General features: G+C 38.3%; 1 protein-coding gene across 36 annotated transcripts in view; it reads left to right on the top strand.

The window, feature by feature from the left end:
- Positions 1–4,483: 4,483 nt before the first annotated feature.
- Positions 4,484–17,187, top strand: part of LOC117960833 (neurexin-1a) — a 257,521-nt gene continuing 244,817 nt past the window's right edge. For 33 of the 36 annotated variants that reach the window (XM_034899034.1, XM_034899040.1, XM_034899038.1 and 30 more), the window contains exons 1-2: positions 4,871–5,090; positions 6,269–7,616. In XM_034899034.1, the coding sequence (XP_034754925.1) occupies positions 6,905–7,616 (712 nt within the window). In that variant the 5' untranslated portion in view covers positions 4,871–5,090; positions 6,269–6,904. Of the gene's footprint in view, positions 4,676–4,816; positions 5,091–6,268; positions 7,617–17,187 lie in introns of those variants that run through there. The other 3 variants (XM_034899036.1, XM_034899035.1, XM_034899073.1) reach the window with 3 other exon arrangements.

The raw sequence follows: 17,187 nt of genomic DNA on the forward strand, positions 1-17,187 counted from the left end.
TTTCTGCAGCAGAGTTGTAATTTATGAGGAACTCTAAAGATTTGGTGGTCATAAGGAATAAACTTGGCCTAACAAGAGCCCATTATGTTTCCGTTACGGTATGCATTCCTCCTTCACCTCTGTTTTTGAGCATTAAATAATAGTCTACTCTTTTTGGGTAAATACAGTACAGGCCAAAAATTTTGAACCACCTTCTCATTCAATGCGTTTTCTTTATTTTCATGACTATTTACTTTCGCTGAAAGCATCAAAACTATGAATGAACACATATGGAATTATGTACTTAACAAAAAAGTTTGAAATAACTGAAAACATGTCTTATATTCTAGTTTGTTTGAGTATGCCTTCAATTTGGAATAAATTTCCAACATTGTCACCAGCAAAGCCCCCCCACGCCATCACACCTCCTCCTCCATGCTTCACGGTGGGAACCAGGCATGTAAAATCCATCCGGTCACCTTTTCCCTGTCACGCAAAGACACAGATGTTGGAACCAAAGATGTCAAACTTGGACTCATGAGACCAAAGCACAGATTTCCACTGGTCTAATGTACATTCCTTGTGTTTCTTGGCCCAAAACAATCTCTTCTGCTTGTTGCCTCTCCTTAGCAGTGGTTTCCTAGCTGATATTTGACCATGAAAAAGCATGAATTAATTAATGTAGTCCTTCATGAACTATCAGTAACGTACAAGGATTATTGGTATCTCTTGCATGAGGTATTATAGGAACAATGACTTTATAGTAGCCCCACATGTCCCATTGATGCAAATGTTTCAGGTTTTAGAAGTGTGTGACATTTGAAATGTCTGGATGCTGTGGGTCATGGTTTCTGAGATGCAGTTACATTTAACAGGGCTAATTAGCCATAACAAAATAAGGGAAATAAATAAAACAATAGGGGATTCTCTAATGAAGTTTGCTTGGTTAAACTTGAGTGACTTAAGAGAAATAATTGGTTTTAATGTTAAAGGAGTTTTGAGCTTTTAACATGGATTTCTTTGGAAAGTGAATGATTACTAGTGGATGACCAAAAAGCGGCCTTATCTCATCCCGGTATGAAGCCAGAAAGCTTAGACCTCTATTAATCTTTAATGCACTATCTCTCTGTTCTCCTCAATCTGTCTTCATAGTGACTCGAGCACCTCTCAAAAGTTGAAAACCAAAAATTGTCTTGCATTATCTAACCTTCTAAAAAGACAAAGATTTTGGTTTGCAGTTATGATTTCTAGGTTTTGTTCTTAAAGGGGTGGTGACGGAGTAGTGGATACGACACATGAGATATGGGTTCAATTCCCCATGCAATAGATAAACCAGTGTGTCCTTGAGCAAGACACTTAAGTTAACCCCTAGTTGCTCCAGAGGCGTGCAACCTCTGACATATATAGAAGTTTTAAGTTGCTTTGGATAAAAGCGTCAGCTAAATGACTTGTAATGCAATGTAAAATCCATTAAGGGAACACTGATGGGTTGAAGGTTTACTCTGTAGAAAATGCAATTTCTTTGTACAGTAATTTTTCAGTCAATCTTTCAAGTTGTATACTTTTCGTCCTATTTTGTAAGTCTAACTAGCATTTACTGCATCTTTCTCTCACAAATTTGGTTTACACTTACTATACCAAAGCCTAGAGGCATTGACCGATTTTGTGAAGTACCCATTTGATGGTATAACATTTCTTGAAATGGATTCCAGTCCTTTTGACTTTAAATGTTAAATTCATTATTAGAAATTACAAAATCAGTTAATTGCAAGTAAGCCAATAAGCTAATTCAATCACCAGTAAAGGTTTTAATGAGTAATGGTGGCATGGTTAATGGCAATTTATTCATGAAAACAGCTTAAACAGCTCAAAGGTCAAGGAAAATATTGTTAAATGGAAAATATGTTTTTGAGATGAAATGTACCTGACAACAATGCAATCTTCTCACTTTGCTCATGTTTTTAGAAATGTATGAGGATACCGGTCACACTGAACACACAAGGCAGCTTTTCATCACTGAATTGGAAGAGTGATTGCACCATAACTGCACCAGACGTGAGTCTACAAATTTAGGTGCAGGGCCTGCCTTGTGTGGATTAAACATGTACCAGGTATGCTTAGTTCATAAACTTTGATACATTTTTATGTGCATTAGAGTCTGGGAAGACATAATTGTACAATAAAATGATCAATGTTGTCTTACCTACTTTCTCACAGTATAGCCTACTACAACTGCACAACTCATGGTGTACCATGGTTAATCGTGCATACAAAAGTATGGCTGTATTCAATTTGGCTGAATGGCCAGATGCAGCAATGGTGGGTCTGTAAAATGGTCTTTGGAAGGAACTTCTTTTGTTGGAACATTTGCACCCTGAAAAAGAGAATGCCACATGCATGGCCACGGGAACACATTTTGAATTGGGGGTGCTGACGTTTCAGACATAGTCAACCAACACACACCACACTGCATCCATCACAATGCTCCAAAAACTGAGAAACATAAACAAGAATTAAATCCAAAATCCAAGACAGGGCAAAATTAGGCACGGGTAACGCAGGATATAGGCACAAATCTACGACAGTGGTACAGAATAGGCTAACTACAAGTTCAAACACCAAGCCACAAAATACAAGGGTATGGATCACATCACTGAATTATATTAAATCAAATAAATGTTAGCTGCTGCGTTGCCAATTGCCAATAATTCAATTCAATTCAATTTTATAACACGATTTATCTCAAAAAAATTTCCAGATAGAGTAGGTCTACACCACACTATGTTGTGTACATACACACAACAATTCTAGTAATTCCCCAAAGAGCAAGCAACTAGTGCAAGCAAAATTTCGACAGTGGCGAGGAAAAACTCCCTTTTAGGATAAACCTCGGACAGACCCAGGCTCTCGGTAGGGGGAGTCTGACGGGCCGGGTAGGGTTGAAATGAATTCACTGAAACAACCATGCAGGCCTGCCTTATTGCACAATCCAAGCTTTCTTCAAAATCGGTCCTTTTCAGTGCGTAACTTGCTTGCTCAAAGTTTGTTGTTGCTTTCTGAAGCAAACAGAGTTTGAGAATGGCAACACACAAAGAGCGGATGTCAAGCAATTATCCTGGAAATGTGCTTCTGTTGATCCAGAGTATGCGTTCAGTGTTGTAGCAGACTGTGACAAATGTGGATGTTTGACTGCCTGATTCTGACTGGATTCAAATACAGAATGCAAAAGCAAGGCTTACTACTACTGTATACTGTACACACACGTCACAGAACTAGTAAAAGCAGTACAGGAAAACAACTGTAGTATTCTCTTTGTGTTGTTTTATGTGAAGAACAGGCAGTATTAGAGCATTTAAAATACTGTAAAATAAGTTGGAGAAAGTCATAATGCCTAAGAAAAGAAAGTACGCTGCTGTGGCTACTTTAACATTTTAGGATATTAACACGTGACAAGACCACAAGCATCAAGTATTATTTAAAACGTTATTTAAAAATATGTCTCACTGTGCACAGTAAGTGACACATTCATGTATTCATGTACACATTCGTCATCCTCTGTATGAGGTCCGTTTCTTTTACCTTTGTTTTTCCTGCTACTGAGCACGTATTTCATTCTTTAAGCTTTAAGTGACTCATTCAAGGGCATCTTGTTGATGTAGTGAACTAGTGCTCACTTTACGCTTTCACATGCCCAGCTTTTAAACACTGGTCTGCGGATTGCCATAGCAATATTCTAGTCGAGTAAATTGTTTCATTCCTAAAGTAGTTCCTGGAAGCATACAGATATTTATGTATGCAACTAGCAGTCAAGGTTCTGTTAGTAATTACAGTGGTTGAGGACATTCATGAGTTGAACTCTTCTGCTAATAGTTTGTTGGATTCGGCAGCAGTTTTCATTGTGAAGGTAAATTTGCGTGCAAATACTTTCATAAAAAACACAAACACATTTACACTGGTAATGCTGTATATAGACTACACAGTATATGCTGTTGTGTTTTATAGTACAGTATTGACCTCCATAGAGCTGTTGGAGATAGTAACAAATAAACAATGTACCATAAACATGCCATAACACGTAAATACGTGAGTATTTAATCATTCAGCTAGATATCATAACTCCTCAACTGTTCATCAATCAACTGTCTGTTGCCTTGGTTGTCATTTTCTATCTCACGCTATGCAGGTCTGATTGGTTGCAATAATTCAGCAGAATTGATTTTATCAGAAAATATACACCAATTGGAATACAAGCTGTTGTAGTTTGCTGTAAATACTACTGCCCCTACGCTCCAAGAAAACCACCAATGACTGCTTCTCTGCGTTTGGGTGTCTCTAGTGTGATCAATGAATCAATCCCAGCAGTTTTACAAGCCTTATCTCCAAAGTTGCCTTTCTAAATGGCCGTGGATGGATGCTCATGGAGGCAGAGGCGCTGTCCAAGGTACTGCATTCAGCCCCTCCCCGGCAGACATCATTGGGAGACACGTGATACCGCTCTGTCTGTGGCTCCTGACAGTCGCGGGATAAGCTCAACAGGGAAACCAGATTGCACCTTCTCTTTCACAAAGATAACTGGATTTTCATCCTGTGCTCCCCACCTACTTCATCCGGCAGTTTCATTTTTTCTCTTTAGTTGTGTTTTGTCTTTTTTTTTTTTAAATCGGGAAACAAACTCTTGGAGGACAGAACATTTAAGGTATTTTTTTTATTTTTTTATTTTTTACCACAAAGCATGTAAGGTTTTAGTAGAGTTAGAGTGAAAGTGGACCCGTGTGTGTCTCCCATTCTTTCTCTCTCTCTCTCTCTCTCTCTCTCTCTCTCTCTCTCTCTCTCTCTCTCTCTCTCTCTCTCTCTCTCTCTCTCTCTCTCTCTCTCTCTCTCTCTCTCTCTCTGGCGCGCGCGCTGATGCTGTGATTCACTTGAAAGCAGATCTTGATGTGAAGGTTTCGCCAGAGTGGATTTGAGGTACAGGCTCTCCAACGGACCGAATATATGAATAAGGACAGTCGTGTTTTAAAAATCCGCCCGCGGTGTTTTGCATGAAATCGCATTTGCTTTTCTCTTGTGCCAACTATTTAGGGTCCCGTTGAAGTCAAGGTGTACGTGCAAAGGTAAAACAAAAAGAATACCGTCTCATCTTGTTGTTTTTTTGCAAGGAATTTTTATGTTTGTGAGCGACTAAAGAAATGCGCAGATATGGAGATAAAATAACAATCTTATTTTTAGTGCGCCCTTTACAGCTGTCACCCAGGGTAAGACGTTAAGGCATGGGGCATATTGATGAGATGATGCCCCGTTTTGGTAATACATAGGCAGTGAAACGCTAAAATCCGGTGCGGATTACGTTATATCTTATTAAGCACGATGATCATTCATTGTTATTCATTGATGTTTCTGGACGTGTTTCAGTAAAGTGCGGTGCCCAAGTGAACCCGATTCACATTTGTCTACATTGAGATGCAAACTAATTGCGGAGGTGTTAAATGTATGTGATCGTCTTTTTCCTTTATTCACCGCGTTTGGTGTTTGGAAGGAAAAGCAGAATCCGTCTCACAGTCCAAAAAATATTGACGAGGCAATTTATTATGAAGAGCACATTTTGGGGGGTCTGACTGAGACCCAGAGGCAGCCCAACTGGTTCGTCTTACACAAACCAACCATTGTGTATCAAATGACGCACTTTTTCTCATGTTAGGTCTTCAAGAGAGGGCAGGCCAGTGAATAGTATGGGAATGTTGCTGATATAGCTAATGGTCTTTCCTGGTTGCAGAAGTTGTAACGAGTGCAAGCTAAATAACATATTCTTAAAAGAAATAATGTTGTAAATAAGCGGTTTCCTTTTTTTTTTTTACTTTGGTGTAACTGAGATTGTCTGCAGGAATTATTGTTATAAGTGCGAACATCTGCGATTAATGCTGAGGTTGTATCGTCATGTACTTTTTTATATTCCATGGAAATCTGCAGGTATTTTTTTTTTTGTCTTTTAAGCACTGCATGTAAAAAGACACACGAGGTGGACACTGACAGACCACTGTCCAGCGCTGCTGTAGTCTTCTTGGAAAGCCGTGGTAATATTCATCTATGGATAGGCCTGCGTGGCTCATGTTCCGGTTTGTTGCAACAAAAGCCTTTCTGGATAAGTGCTTGATTGGCTGTGCTTCTGCCTTAATCATAGTATTAACTCTGACTTTTGATTAAGGCTTTTGCCAAAGTGGATTTGGAAATGGATATGGTGAAAACTGCTGATACTGTATTAAAATACTATATTAAATTTGCTTTTCTTTTGCAGAGAGCTTTGGGACAGAGGACAGCCTTGACAGACTGCTTCTTTTGCTGAGCTTTTCAGCCAACGTTTCTCCATATGGCCTTTTTTCTTTTTGCTACAGAGGATGCAGGGTGAAATGCCCCAAGCAAGGCTTCCAGTTACATGCCAACGAATGTTGGCGTGAACATGAAGATTAAAGCTGCCATTTCAACTCAAGTGAAACCGTGCACACACTAACTGGCACCAGAAGGGACTGTTCCATAATTACACAAATTAGATTGAGTGTGCCCAATGGATATTTGAATTTCTATCACTTTGTTCCACATAGCCATGGCAGAGAGGACCTTTGCACAGTTCAAACCCTTTTGGCGCAAACAGTGAGAGGTTTGGCCAGTGGCCTGGACAGTGTGAGGTAATGGTATTTGCTCCAGGAAATAAGTGCTGGCCAAGCCTATTGCTATGCAAATATTATATAGCATTTAATCTCTTGTCTTACAATGCATCAGCTCACACTTTTTTATCTATGTAGACAGTCACTGAAACGCCAGTCTACTCTCTCACAGTCAACAAGAAACATAATTCTTGCTTAAGCAAAGGTTCTCATAAATAAATTAAGACCTACAAATCCCTGTTAACCTGTACAGATTTTATGATCACACAATGGTTTTACAAAAGCCACATGGTGCCCATATCATATGGGTTGGGCTGCTCATTTGTTGCTTTGTAGAAACAGGCACTTGTCTAGAATTTACAGATGCTGAGGGGCAGTGGGCTAGATTTCCAGTGTGGAATGCATGTTGTGAAAGCGAGATGAGCTTCAATATGAAAACAAAGAGTTCCCATGGGCTGTTAGTTTACTTCGACGATGAGGGATTTTGTGACTTTCTAGAACTTTTCTTACTGAATGGTAAACTCAGCCTTCGTTTCTCGATCTTCTGTGCCGAGCCTGCAACCGTCATTTCTGACACAGCAGTCAATGACAGCCAATGGCACGCAGTCACAATAAGGAGAAACTTTAAGAATACAACCCTGAAGGTGGACAATGAGACAAAATGGGTCGAGGTGAAGTCCAAAAGACGGGATATGACTGTTTTCAGCCATTTGTTTGTTGGTGGAATACCACCAGAATTACGATCCGTGGCGTTGCGACTCACATCTGCTGCAGTAAAGGACCAGCTACCTTTCGTTGGATGGATAACTGACATAAAGGTCAACAACACGGAGTCTGTCATGATCAACAGTGAAGGGGTCTTGACGGACCTCTGCGGTTCAACCAACATGTGCTTAAATGGAGGAGTCTGCAGTTTAATTAACAATGAACCAACGTGTGACTGCAATCGGACGGGGTTCCAAGGAAAGGACTGCAGTGAAGGTAAGACATCTTGTTTCAGTTCAGACATACAGTCGCTACAACGTGTCATTTGTAACCTTTCCAGTCAGCTGCAAGATGGACTGATTCAAACAAATTCAAGTGCCCCATCAGTCATAAAGTAATGCCATTCCCTCCTCTATTTGGCTAAATCCATATGTGTGTCATTGATCTGCATTACAGTTGTTTGTAATGAGCAAATCTCCTGCAAGGCCTCATTAGCAAAACATGCAGGTCTTCTCCATCCCCAAAGGTGTCTTCCATTCTTATAAAACAGGTCCATGGGGATTGGTTGACCTTTGAAACATCCTCTCCAATGGCTTGCCTCAAATGCAAGAGTAGGAGCAATCTAAGAGTCAGATGTAGTAAACACGAGTTATGTCATTGACTTCATATAGTATAAAAACCGGTCAACAGATATTTGCAACATAAGAGAACCAAAATTATAACTGGGTGAGGTTTTTTTGTGTCATTATTATTGCATTGACAATTTAAGTTTGTCACATTAGAATCTATCGTTGTTGTATCATTTTCTAAACACGAGCCAACCAAACATGACTGAGCCACGACTTCCCCTCAAAACAGTGATCTAAATGGCTTAATAATTCTAACCAATAAAACATTCCGCTGTGTAATGCAGAAGAATAAAAGACCCAGCTAATCAATACACAAAGAGAACATGGCGTTCTTTGAGGTAGTGAGAATAGTGTCACTCTTGTCGTGGCCAAACATTGTGATCATAATATCAGGATGTCTGTTAGTTCTCATCCTTAGTGTAGCAACATGGAAGGTATTGAGTGCAGAGCTGCCCACAGGTTGGCAGTTTACTGCTGTGGTGGGGAGGAGAAGGTTTTTTTGGTCAGGCCAAGTGTGATGGGGGAAGGGCGTGACGTGTACAGTGTGTGTTTTATTTTTTTAAATCTATTTCTAAAAACACTGATGGACTCATTATAACATATAGGCCATCATTTACATTTCATTTCATATGCTCATATACTATATATTTACTCAAGCACGTGCATCTTTTATTAACAATAAACTCATTAGGGCAGCTTTGGATAAGTCACTGATGCAGCATAATATATATTCCCATCTGATTGTCTTTAGTCATTGAGGCAAATATGAAATGCCACATGTTTTACATTCTGCTGTAGTCATGTTTGGTTAATGGTTAATTAACGGGAGGGAGCTCAGGGTCTTTTACTAACCTCATGCGCTGACACAATGAATGATTGTTTCTGTAGTTCCCTAACAGGCTTTCAGTGTTGGGCAGCATTAAGTATTTGTTTATTTAAACCACTGCACATCAGTGAGGAATAGCAGGCTGGAATGATTGCAATACTGCATCTTAGAACCCTGACTGGCTTTAAATTAAATAATACTTTGAATAATATTGTAAATCAATTAGTATTTACTGTCATAGCTTCATTTCTTGAATGTTAGATAGTGAAACAATTGTAGGAAAAGATCATCATTTTTACACCTCGTGGCTTCTGATTTTAATAGGTTTATGGCCATGAAAGAACTAATTAGTTATGTTATTGCAGTGTTAAGATGAGTGATGTGAAAGATATCGTCTTTGTACTGCATTAAGGCTGAGCAGCTATCCTTTAATGAATGTAATGTAATTATGAATATATCAGGACAATGGGGACCATATTCATTATGGTTCATGAAGATGAAAGCTTCTTTATGATAACCAAAACAATCCTTAAAAGATATGGTCACTTTCAATGTGACATATCTATACACACACATATAGGGGAGTTGGTTTTCTCGTGGACCTGTTCTAGTAAATGAATCTCAAACAAACATGTTGTGTATTCATGAATAAAGTAAGTGTGTTCTGATCTAAAAAACAAAAACTGCAAAGAAACAGAACACTTTTGATTTGAAACCCTGAATAAATCACTGTTCATCCTAATTTTAGGTGCTGCAGTGACAGTGACAAAGGAGTCACTTTTCCCAGATTTAGTTCCCCTGAATGAACTCATTTGCAGGTTCCAAAATGGTGGGTGAGAAAAACACTCAGAAAGAGAGCAGCATCTTAAACTCCTCCTGAAGGTCTAAACTGATAGTTATACATCTGCTTGCTAAATATATATATATATATATATATATATATATATATATACATATACCTTGCTTGAATAACCACGTCAAAGCAGGGACAAGAAACTATCGGACACTAAACTGAAGTTATTAGATCAACAAGATTACACAAACAGAAGCCTCAAAGACAAACAATATGTCCTCTGATGCCCTCATCCCAGACAGCCAAAAAGCACAGCGTGGGACTGAAATCCCTCTCTCAATAATGTTCCTGCTCTTCTTGGTGGAATTACGCAAAACATACAAACAGCATTGTTCTCTCACTCAGTCAACTTATGATGAACATAGAGTTGAGTTTGAAAGCTTTTTCCTGAGAGGCAGTGTGACATCATTATTATTATCTAAGTTTCTTGTTCATAGTTAGCTGGTGGGGCTAACATGTCTATTGGTGCTGTTTATAGTGGATATGTTCTACACTAAAAGCAGTAATAGCATTATTAACAAAAAGAAAATTGGAAACTTTGGTGCAGCATATCAAACTATAAACACAACGTTGACTCCCTCACTCTGACATCTCTCCATGTAGTGCATGTACAGATACCGAGCATGTGTGTATGATTCAGGACTGTGTGTAATGTAATAACAACAGAGTGTAATTAATAAAGGATTAATAAAGTATACATTATTATTATTTGACAACTTTATGTATACACTTTATCATATTCAGTTGTTAGGGCAAACCTATTAGAAATCAGTTGACTAATTACACATCCAGCAGACAAAGCAACATTACACAACATTTCATTCCAATATTTACTCTTTTTGTAGCTCTGTTTTGGTCTCCGCCAACACCTCAGGGGATATCTGGCTTTATAGCTGCTAAATGATTCACTCTTTTAACCAGCTAGCCGCTTATGTTGTCTGCTGTTTGATACTGAGCGGGAATTGTACAAGGGGTTTATCACAGTGCTGAGAACAGCTGCCCCCTGCCATTGGAAATGGTGCTGATGAGAGCGCTTAGACTGAACTAAAACATTAAATCTGCGGGTTGTAAAATCAAAACATTGAGCCCAAAGATGTTATAAAGCCACATTGAGCCCTTCTCTGTGGGTTTTTAGTGAAACCATCTCTCTCACATTACACATTTATCCATTGGTAATATAAAAATATTGAGTAACACAGCTTTGAATCTAGCTAAATGTATTCAATGCAAAAATGGGGATGTCTGACGTTGGTGGATCGGATTCTTGACATACTGTATGTCTTTTGTTTGAGCTAAACCATTGCTAAACTCTTAGTTCCTGCTGACCTCTTCCCATCAGCTGTATTTAATGATTCTGTCCAGCCATGTTGTTAAGCCTCACTACATTTGACACCAGATCATAAAAAAGAACTAAGACTGGTAGCTCACATTTCTGCATGGCACTAATATTGCAAGACGAAGAGATGCAAAAGCCACCAAAACCATCCATGCTGAAATTGTTTGAAACCATGGTACTTTACTTTGGATGTAAGCATCCAACCATTTGTACCTTTGGCAACTTATTCAGTATTCTAGCAAGTAGAGATTTCTTTTCCACCTCCTGTGGTAATGTGGTATTGCTGCTTGCTTTCTCCCCATCCTGAGCTGAACAGCGGAGGCAAGCAACAACCACTGCAAATGTTTTTGGACCATTATTTAAACTAGTGATTAAAGCTTTAATTCTAGTCTAAATACGTTGTCTTATCCCAGTCCAAATTGCAGTCCATATTCAGCAAATGTTCCTTTACAAAAAGTAGGGGCACAGTAAAACAGTTATGCCACCTCATGAGTTTACCTAATGCCCATACATTGATTCACCCCTGAAGTACATTACAGTTTGAAATGTACCTTTTCATTAAATCATTTAAAAGCTGTTGTATTACTTTGATTAGATGAAAGGATTGCAGGATTTGCCACCAGACCTGTCAAATCTCCCCTGTCCAACCACAAGCTTTCACATTACATGCCATGCACACACACACATACACACACACACACACACACACACACATACACACACACACACACACACACACACACACACACACACACACACACACACCCACACACATAAATCCTTTTCCTCGGTTAAAACAATTATTTAAATGCACTGTGGCCAGTAAGTTCCCAGAACCTGCCCTCCTTTTTTCATTAGATAAATAACATAGATGCATTGCATAGCACATACTTTATCTTGATAACGTGGAATGGTTTGTTTCATTGTACATTAGCTAAACATGAATCAGTCCAGGTGAAAATATAGAGCAGATCTAAACTAAGACTGTGCAGCATTTTATTATTTGTTATTTTCTGCATTATGTAATTCAAAGTATGATTTACATTGACTTGTTCACAATAAATACCTGTGATCTCAGTGATTGCATTGCACTTTCATTTTATGATTTGAGCTGAGAGCATAGCTTCTAGGAAGTCCCTAAAACTGACGCGACTCATTGTAGGACTGACAGTCAGATGAGTTAAGCTGCTAATGCATGATGACAGGGTACAGAAATTGACTTTAGCCTACAGAAAGTAACATTCTGTTGCTAAACACAACAACAGTACAACAGATGTGTGCCTTACTGCAATATTAAAGAGGGAAAGTATTGCAACATATGCAGGAGACGTGTTCACAATCAGTAGGTTTGTGTTCATGCCTTAGTCTTTATGGATGTTTGTACACATCATATTTGATTTTTGATAATTATTTTTCAGGTTGATGTTCAACTTGAGGAACATTTCCTGAATAGTTTGAACCTGATCTTACAGTGTCACAGATGTGCATAAAGCTACTGAAAACATGTCAAGTTTACAGTCAATCTGTTTCAGATGCAGGGTTTTACTTTAACATGTATTATCAATTAATACAACATAACAAAATGCAGTTGATTTGTTTTTTTTTGTATGTCATTGGTAGTTTTATGTTTTCATGACACTGGTTCCTTGGGTCTGTCTCTAACAAATGGATTTACTATCAGAGGCAATAGGATAGCCTCGTAAAATGTCCTACCAGAATAATTTAAAACTTGATACATCTGGCAACTTATTAATTACATTAGAGGTGGTGTTTGACATTATCTCCCACAACAATGACTTCCCACCTGTCATAACACCACTTGGTAGTTTTTCTCAGAAGCCACACAGCCTACGTTTTCAGCAGTAAGATAGTACACATTTAGAGTACTTGCTGAACCAGTGTCTGGTCAATACAAGACATTCTTTTGTATGCGAGTATTTTAGATATAGCTACATCAAACTGAATCTCGGTTTTGTTACAAGTGACAAATTTAGCATGTCAACCCAGTGCAAAAGAAACAAGAGAAACAGCTTTTCTAATGAATTTTTAAACACTTTATGAAAGAGAAGATATTTTTCTCTAGTCAAAAATTTGGCAATCCTGATTATTGCAGGACATCTAGCAAGGAACTTGTTGGACTGTTTAGCAAATTGTGTATTGGTTTCTAAATGTATATGCATATAAATTCAAAGTGAAATTCCTGTTAGTTTTAACTGTATGCCTTAAGTTGGTACTGGTATGGACATTGTGTGCCAAGTTTTAAAACAGCTGTCAATATTTTGGCCACTTGGGGCAGCCCAACAAGCTCTTAACACATCACTAACATGCTATTAGAAGTTGAAATGGTGAAACTGTCGGCAAACTTCTTAGCAAATAGTTGCATATAACAGGCACAGAACAACATTACCATTCATTTGGAGTCATGTATCTGACTAACATCAGTCAAATATTAACATTCCTTTAGCTCCGTCTTGGTCTACAGCAACTCCTCAGGGAAATAGTCTATTTAGCAGCTAAATTGACAACGTTCACCAGCTAGGGTATTGTGTTTTTTAGAGTTGTTTAGATGGAAACATTGACTGCAGTATCAGGAAACAATATTGATGAAAGGCCCTTACCAACAGAAGTTCTTGAATCTTACTTTCTCTCCAGTTTGTCAATTGCGTTAGAATCATCATGGCGTCTTCTTCTTCACACTCATTGTTTTTTTACTTCCGGAAGTGTCAGCCGCATTATAGAAACTGAACACAACCACTAACTCGCTGTGAATTCTCTGGGCGACTGGCTGGGCTCACTCCGACATTACACAGGCAGGGAGATGAGCGTTTAAAGAGCAGCAGCCCAGGCCCACACTGGAACACGCTGTTTTCCTTTTTCAAAATCAAATATTCTTTTTCAGATTCAAATGTGTTTTTTTATTAAAATTTGAATGTATATTCAAATTTAGAATATTTGTTGACAACCCTACAATGAGCTGATAGCTGAAAGACCCTTTCGGGCCCATTGGAACTGCAGATTTGGGTCATAATTTTGTCTTTTTGCAGCTTTAATATAATATTTTGGCTACAGTGACACAGAAAGACAGATAGCCTTCTGTTGTTAAACATTATGAAAGAGAAGATATTTTTCTCTAGTCAAAAATGTGGCATTCCTGATTATTGCAGGACATCTAGCAAGGAACTCGTTGGACTATTTAGCACAGTGTGTATTGGTTTCTGAATGTAGATGCATATAAATTCAAAGTGAAATTTCTGTTAGTTTACGCTTTGACTGTATGGCTGAAGTTGGTACAGGTATGGACATTGTGTGCCAAGTTGTATCACTGAAATCAATTCAACACACTGAAAGAAACAATAGAGTGGAGATGTGAGCCGGGTTATATTGGATGGCCAAGGTGAATGGGTCAAGGCAACACGTATGGAAACAGTAACAGTATATTTAGTGAATTAGATAAGTACCTTGCATTTGTCAAAAGCAATATCATCATTTTAGATTACTTATGTAGATGGCTCCATGTGAATGACATATACATTTTTGGCCAACTGGGTTTTGAGTATCCAGTAGCTTTCATAATATTCACATATATGAATTCAACTGCTAAGACACACTGCTAAGACAATTCTTAATTCAAATGAGCTCTCCTTTTCAGGCATGTCTGTCATTGTATGTAGCCAAAACCATGTGGCTTCACCGTATCTCTGAAAGTGTCATTCTGTCTAGAAGCATCCTGCAGCTTCACTCAGACAAAAGCAGATTAATAGTTCACTACTGTCTCTGAGTCCAAAGACAGATATTGGGATAAAAAGATTAGTAGGATTTCTCTGGAGGATTTTTGCCTTGTTTAAATACAACTGCTCCTGACTGTCAAAGGGTGTTTGTGAAATTCTATGACACCAAACTCCTCCTTTAACGGGATTTATCCCACAGCACAAATAAACACATTCAAATACACAGGCTCATATTAAACTGAGCTATACAGTGTATTTCCTATTGCACCAAGTTAGCTGGCATATGGAGTTAAGAGCATATTGTGATATGCATAATTCCTTTATTGAATCCCGTTATCTCTTAACCACTGCCACGTAGTGATGTTATGGACAAAGATGGTCAAGATTTTGCCTTTGAAGACATTTTTCTTCTTGGTTTGTTTATCATACATGACATTCTTGTGTTTTGTGTGGTAAATTATTTCACTTTGTACAGCTGCTGGATGTTTTCTATGCAATCCGAACAGCTTGATCACCTCTGCACAGATACAGAATAAAAGCTAGATCAAGGCAAAAAAAATTAACTTTTTTAAATTCCATGCTGTAGATGATATTTTCGCTTTGAACATACTTTGCCTTTGATGCTGCTGTTTCGGTGTCATTCTTCATTAGAGTCGGCCAAAATACTAAAAACAAGTCTAAAGCGCACTGCCATAACTTGAAAGCTGTTGTGATGATGATAGAGATAAGACAAATCACTTTTCAGGAACATTTTATGTGACGTTGAAGCCCTTTGTGACTTACAGCCCAACTAAACCTGACTTGACTATAGTGTTCTGTGGGTTATGTGTCAGATTTTGGGATTTTCTAGTAATAAGTGCTCCCTCTTGCAAATGTGAAGTATCTGTGATTGTGTACAGTATACATATTTTTACTCTTGACTTGTATATTCATTGATCAGATTCAGAAAGCATTAGTTGCGTTTTCAACACCTTGTTTCATCTCTTTTCTCACACTTGTCTCGCTAACTATTTATAATGGAAATGTTGTAGCTTACTGTTCACAGTACTTAGAGCTAGCGTTATTAAATGTTCAGTGTGCTTTATAAATACTCCTCTTAATTTTTGCTGAAGAGCCACTCTTCAGATAGGGATCTGTTACACGTCAACAAGCAACTGCTGACCATATTTAGCTGGAAAAGGTGCATGGTGATCAAGATGGCACACATTGCTTCAACACAAGGCTGTAATTTCTATATCAATGCATTACAAATGCTCTATATTTAAAAACTATCCATTGATTCTTAGTAGACATCTTAGTTCCCCTGCCAGGTCTAATACTCAAGTGTTTAACAGCTACTGCTTCGCAAAAAAAATTTACTCCACATCTGTAACACTATCCTAGATATCGTTAATCCTGGGATTAAGGTTATTAGAAATAGTATAAGCTGCTCTGATTATCCTGTTGGATCATTCCGACCCACAAGATGTAAAAGAATGGCAAGGTCTTCAGCACATCTGCTCCCACAATCCTCTCTGCATGGGCTGTCTCTTTGGAAATATCTGGATTGGACTTACATTGTCAACACCATCTGTCCCATGAACTATGCAGTATCTGCAAAATAAGACTAATTAAATCAAACACTAGCATTGTGTTAGTATGTTTAACTAGCAACATTTAAAATGTATTTTTTCTTTGTGCACCACTATCCTATTTTTAGAATAAAGCAACACGATTTTGAAAAAAATGGGATTAGACATACATTTCTATCCCAGTTTTATTGATGAGATTTTTTTCAGGCTGTAGTTGGAAATTTTGGGAAACGCTCTTTTCTTCCACTCTCTAGCAGAGAGTGAGATTAGAAGATCATTACCGATTTTCTGTGTGTTAAATATGAAGCTACAGCCAGCAGTCAGTTAGCGTAGCTTAGCATAAACACTAGGCACCGACAAAACTGCTATCCTGGCTCTGTCTAATCCAATCTGCCTAACTTGCACATTTGATTAGCTTTCAGACAGAGCCCGGTTGTTTTTCCCTTTTTGTACTTAGTTTATGCTAAGCTCAGCTAACTGTCAGTTGGCTGCTGGCTTATATTTTAATGGACAGACATGACATGAGAGTGGTATTATCTCTTCATCTAATTCTCCGCCAGAAAATCAAACTATGTCTTTATTAAGTCTTTAATCACTGTTACAACTCTAGCAGAAAAAACTAACTTATTGTGGTGAAATGACAAAGTCTTTGAGCACCAACTGTCATTCTGCTAAAATGTGGAACTCTACCCAACTTATTGGACAATGTCCCATTTCAAAGAATCCAATGTGACCTCACAAAAAGGTGAAATGAAGAGGGTATTGTTCTGAAAGCATTTGGCACCACTGACCAATTCAGCTGGTGACAGTAGGAATTGTGCAGTATAGCCACAGCTGTGAGAGCTATCAATTTCAATCAGAGTGGCTGGTAACTCTGGCCATTTCCTCTCTCTCTCTCTCTCTC

Source organism: Etheostoma cragini, chromosome 17 (genome assembly GCF_013103735.1).
Source record: "Etheostoma cragini isolate CJK2018 chromosome 17, CSU_Ecrag_1.0, whole genome shotgun sequence".
NCBI classification, from domain to species: domain Eukaryota; kingdom Metazoa; phylum Chordata; class Actinopteri; order Perciformes; family Percidae; genus Etheostoma; species Etheostoma cragini.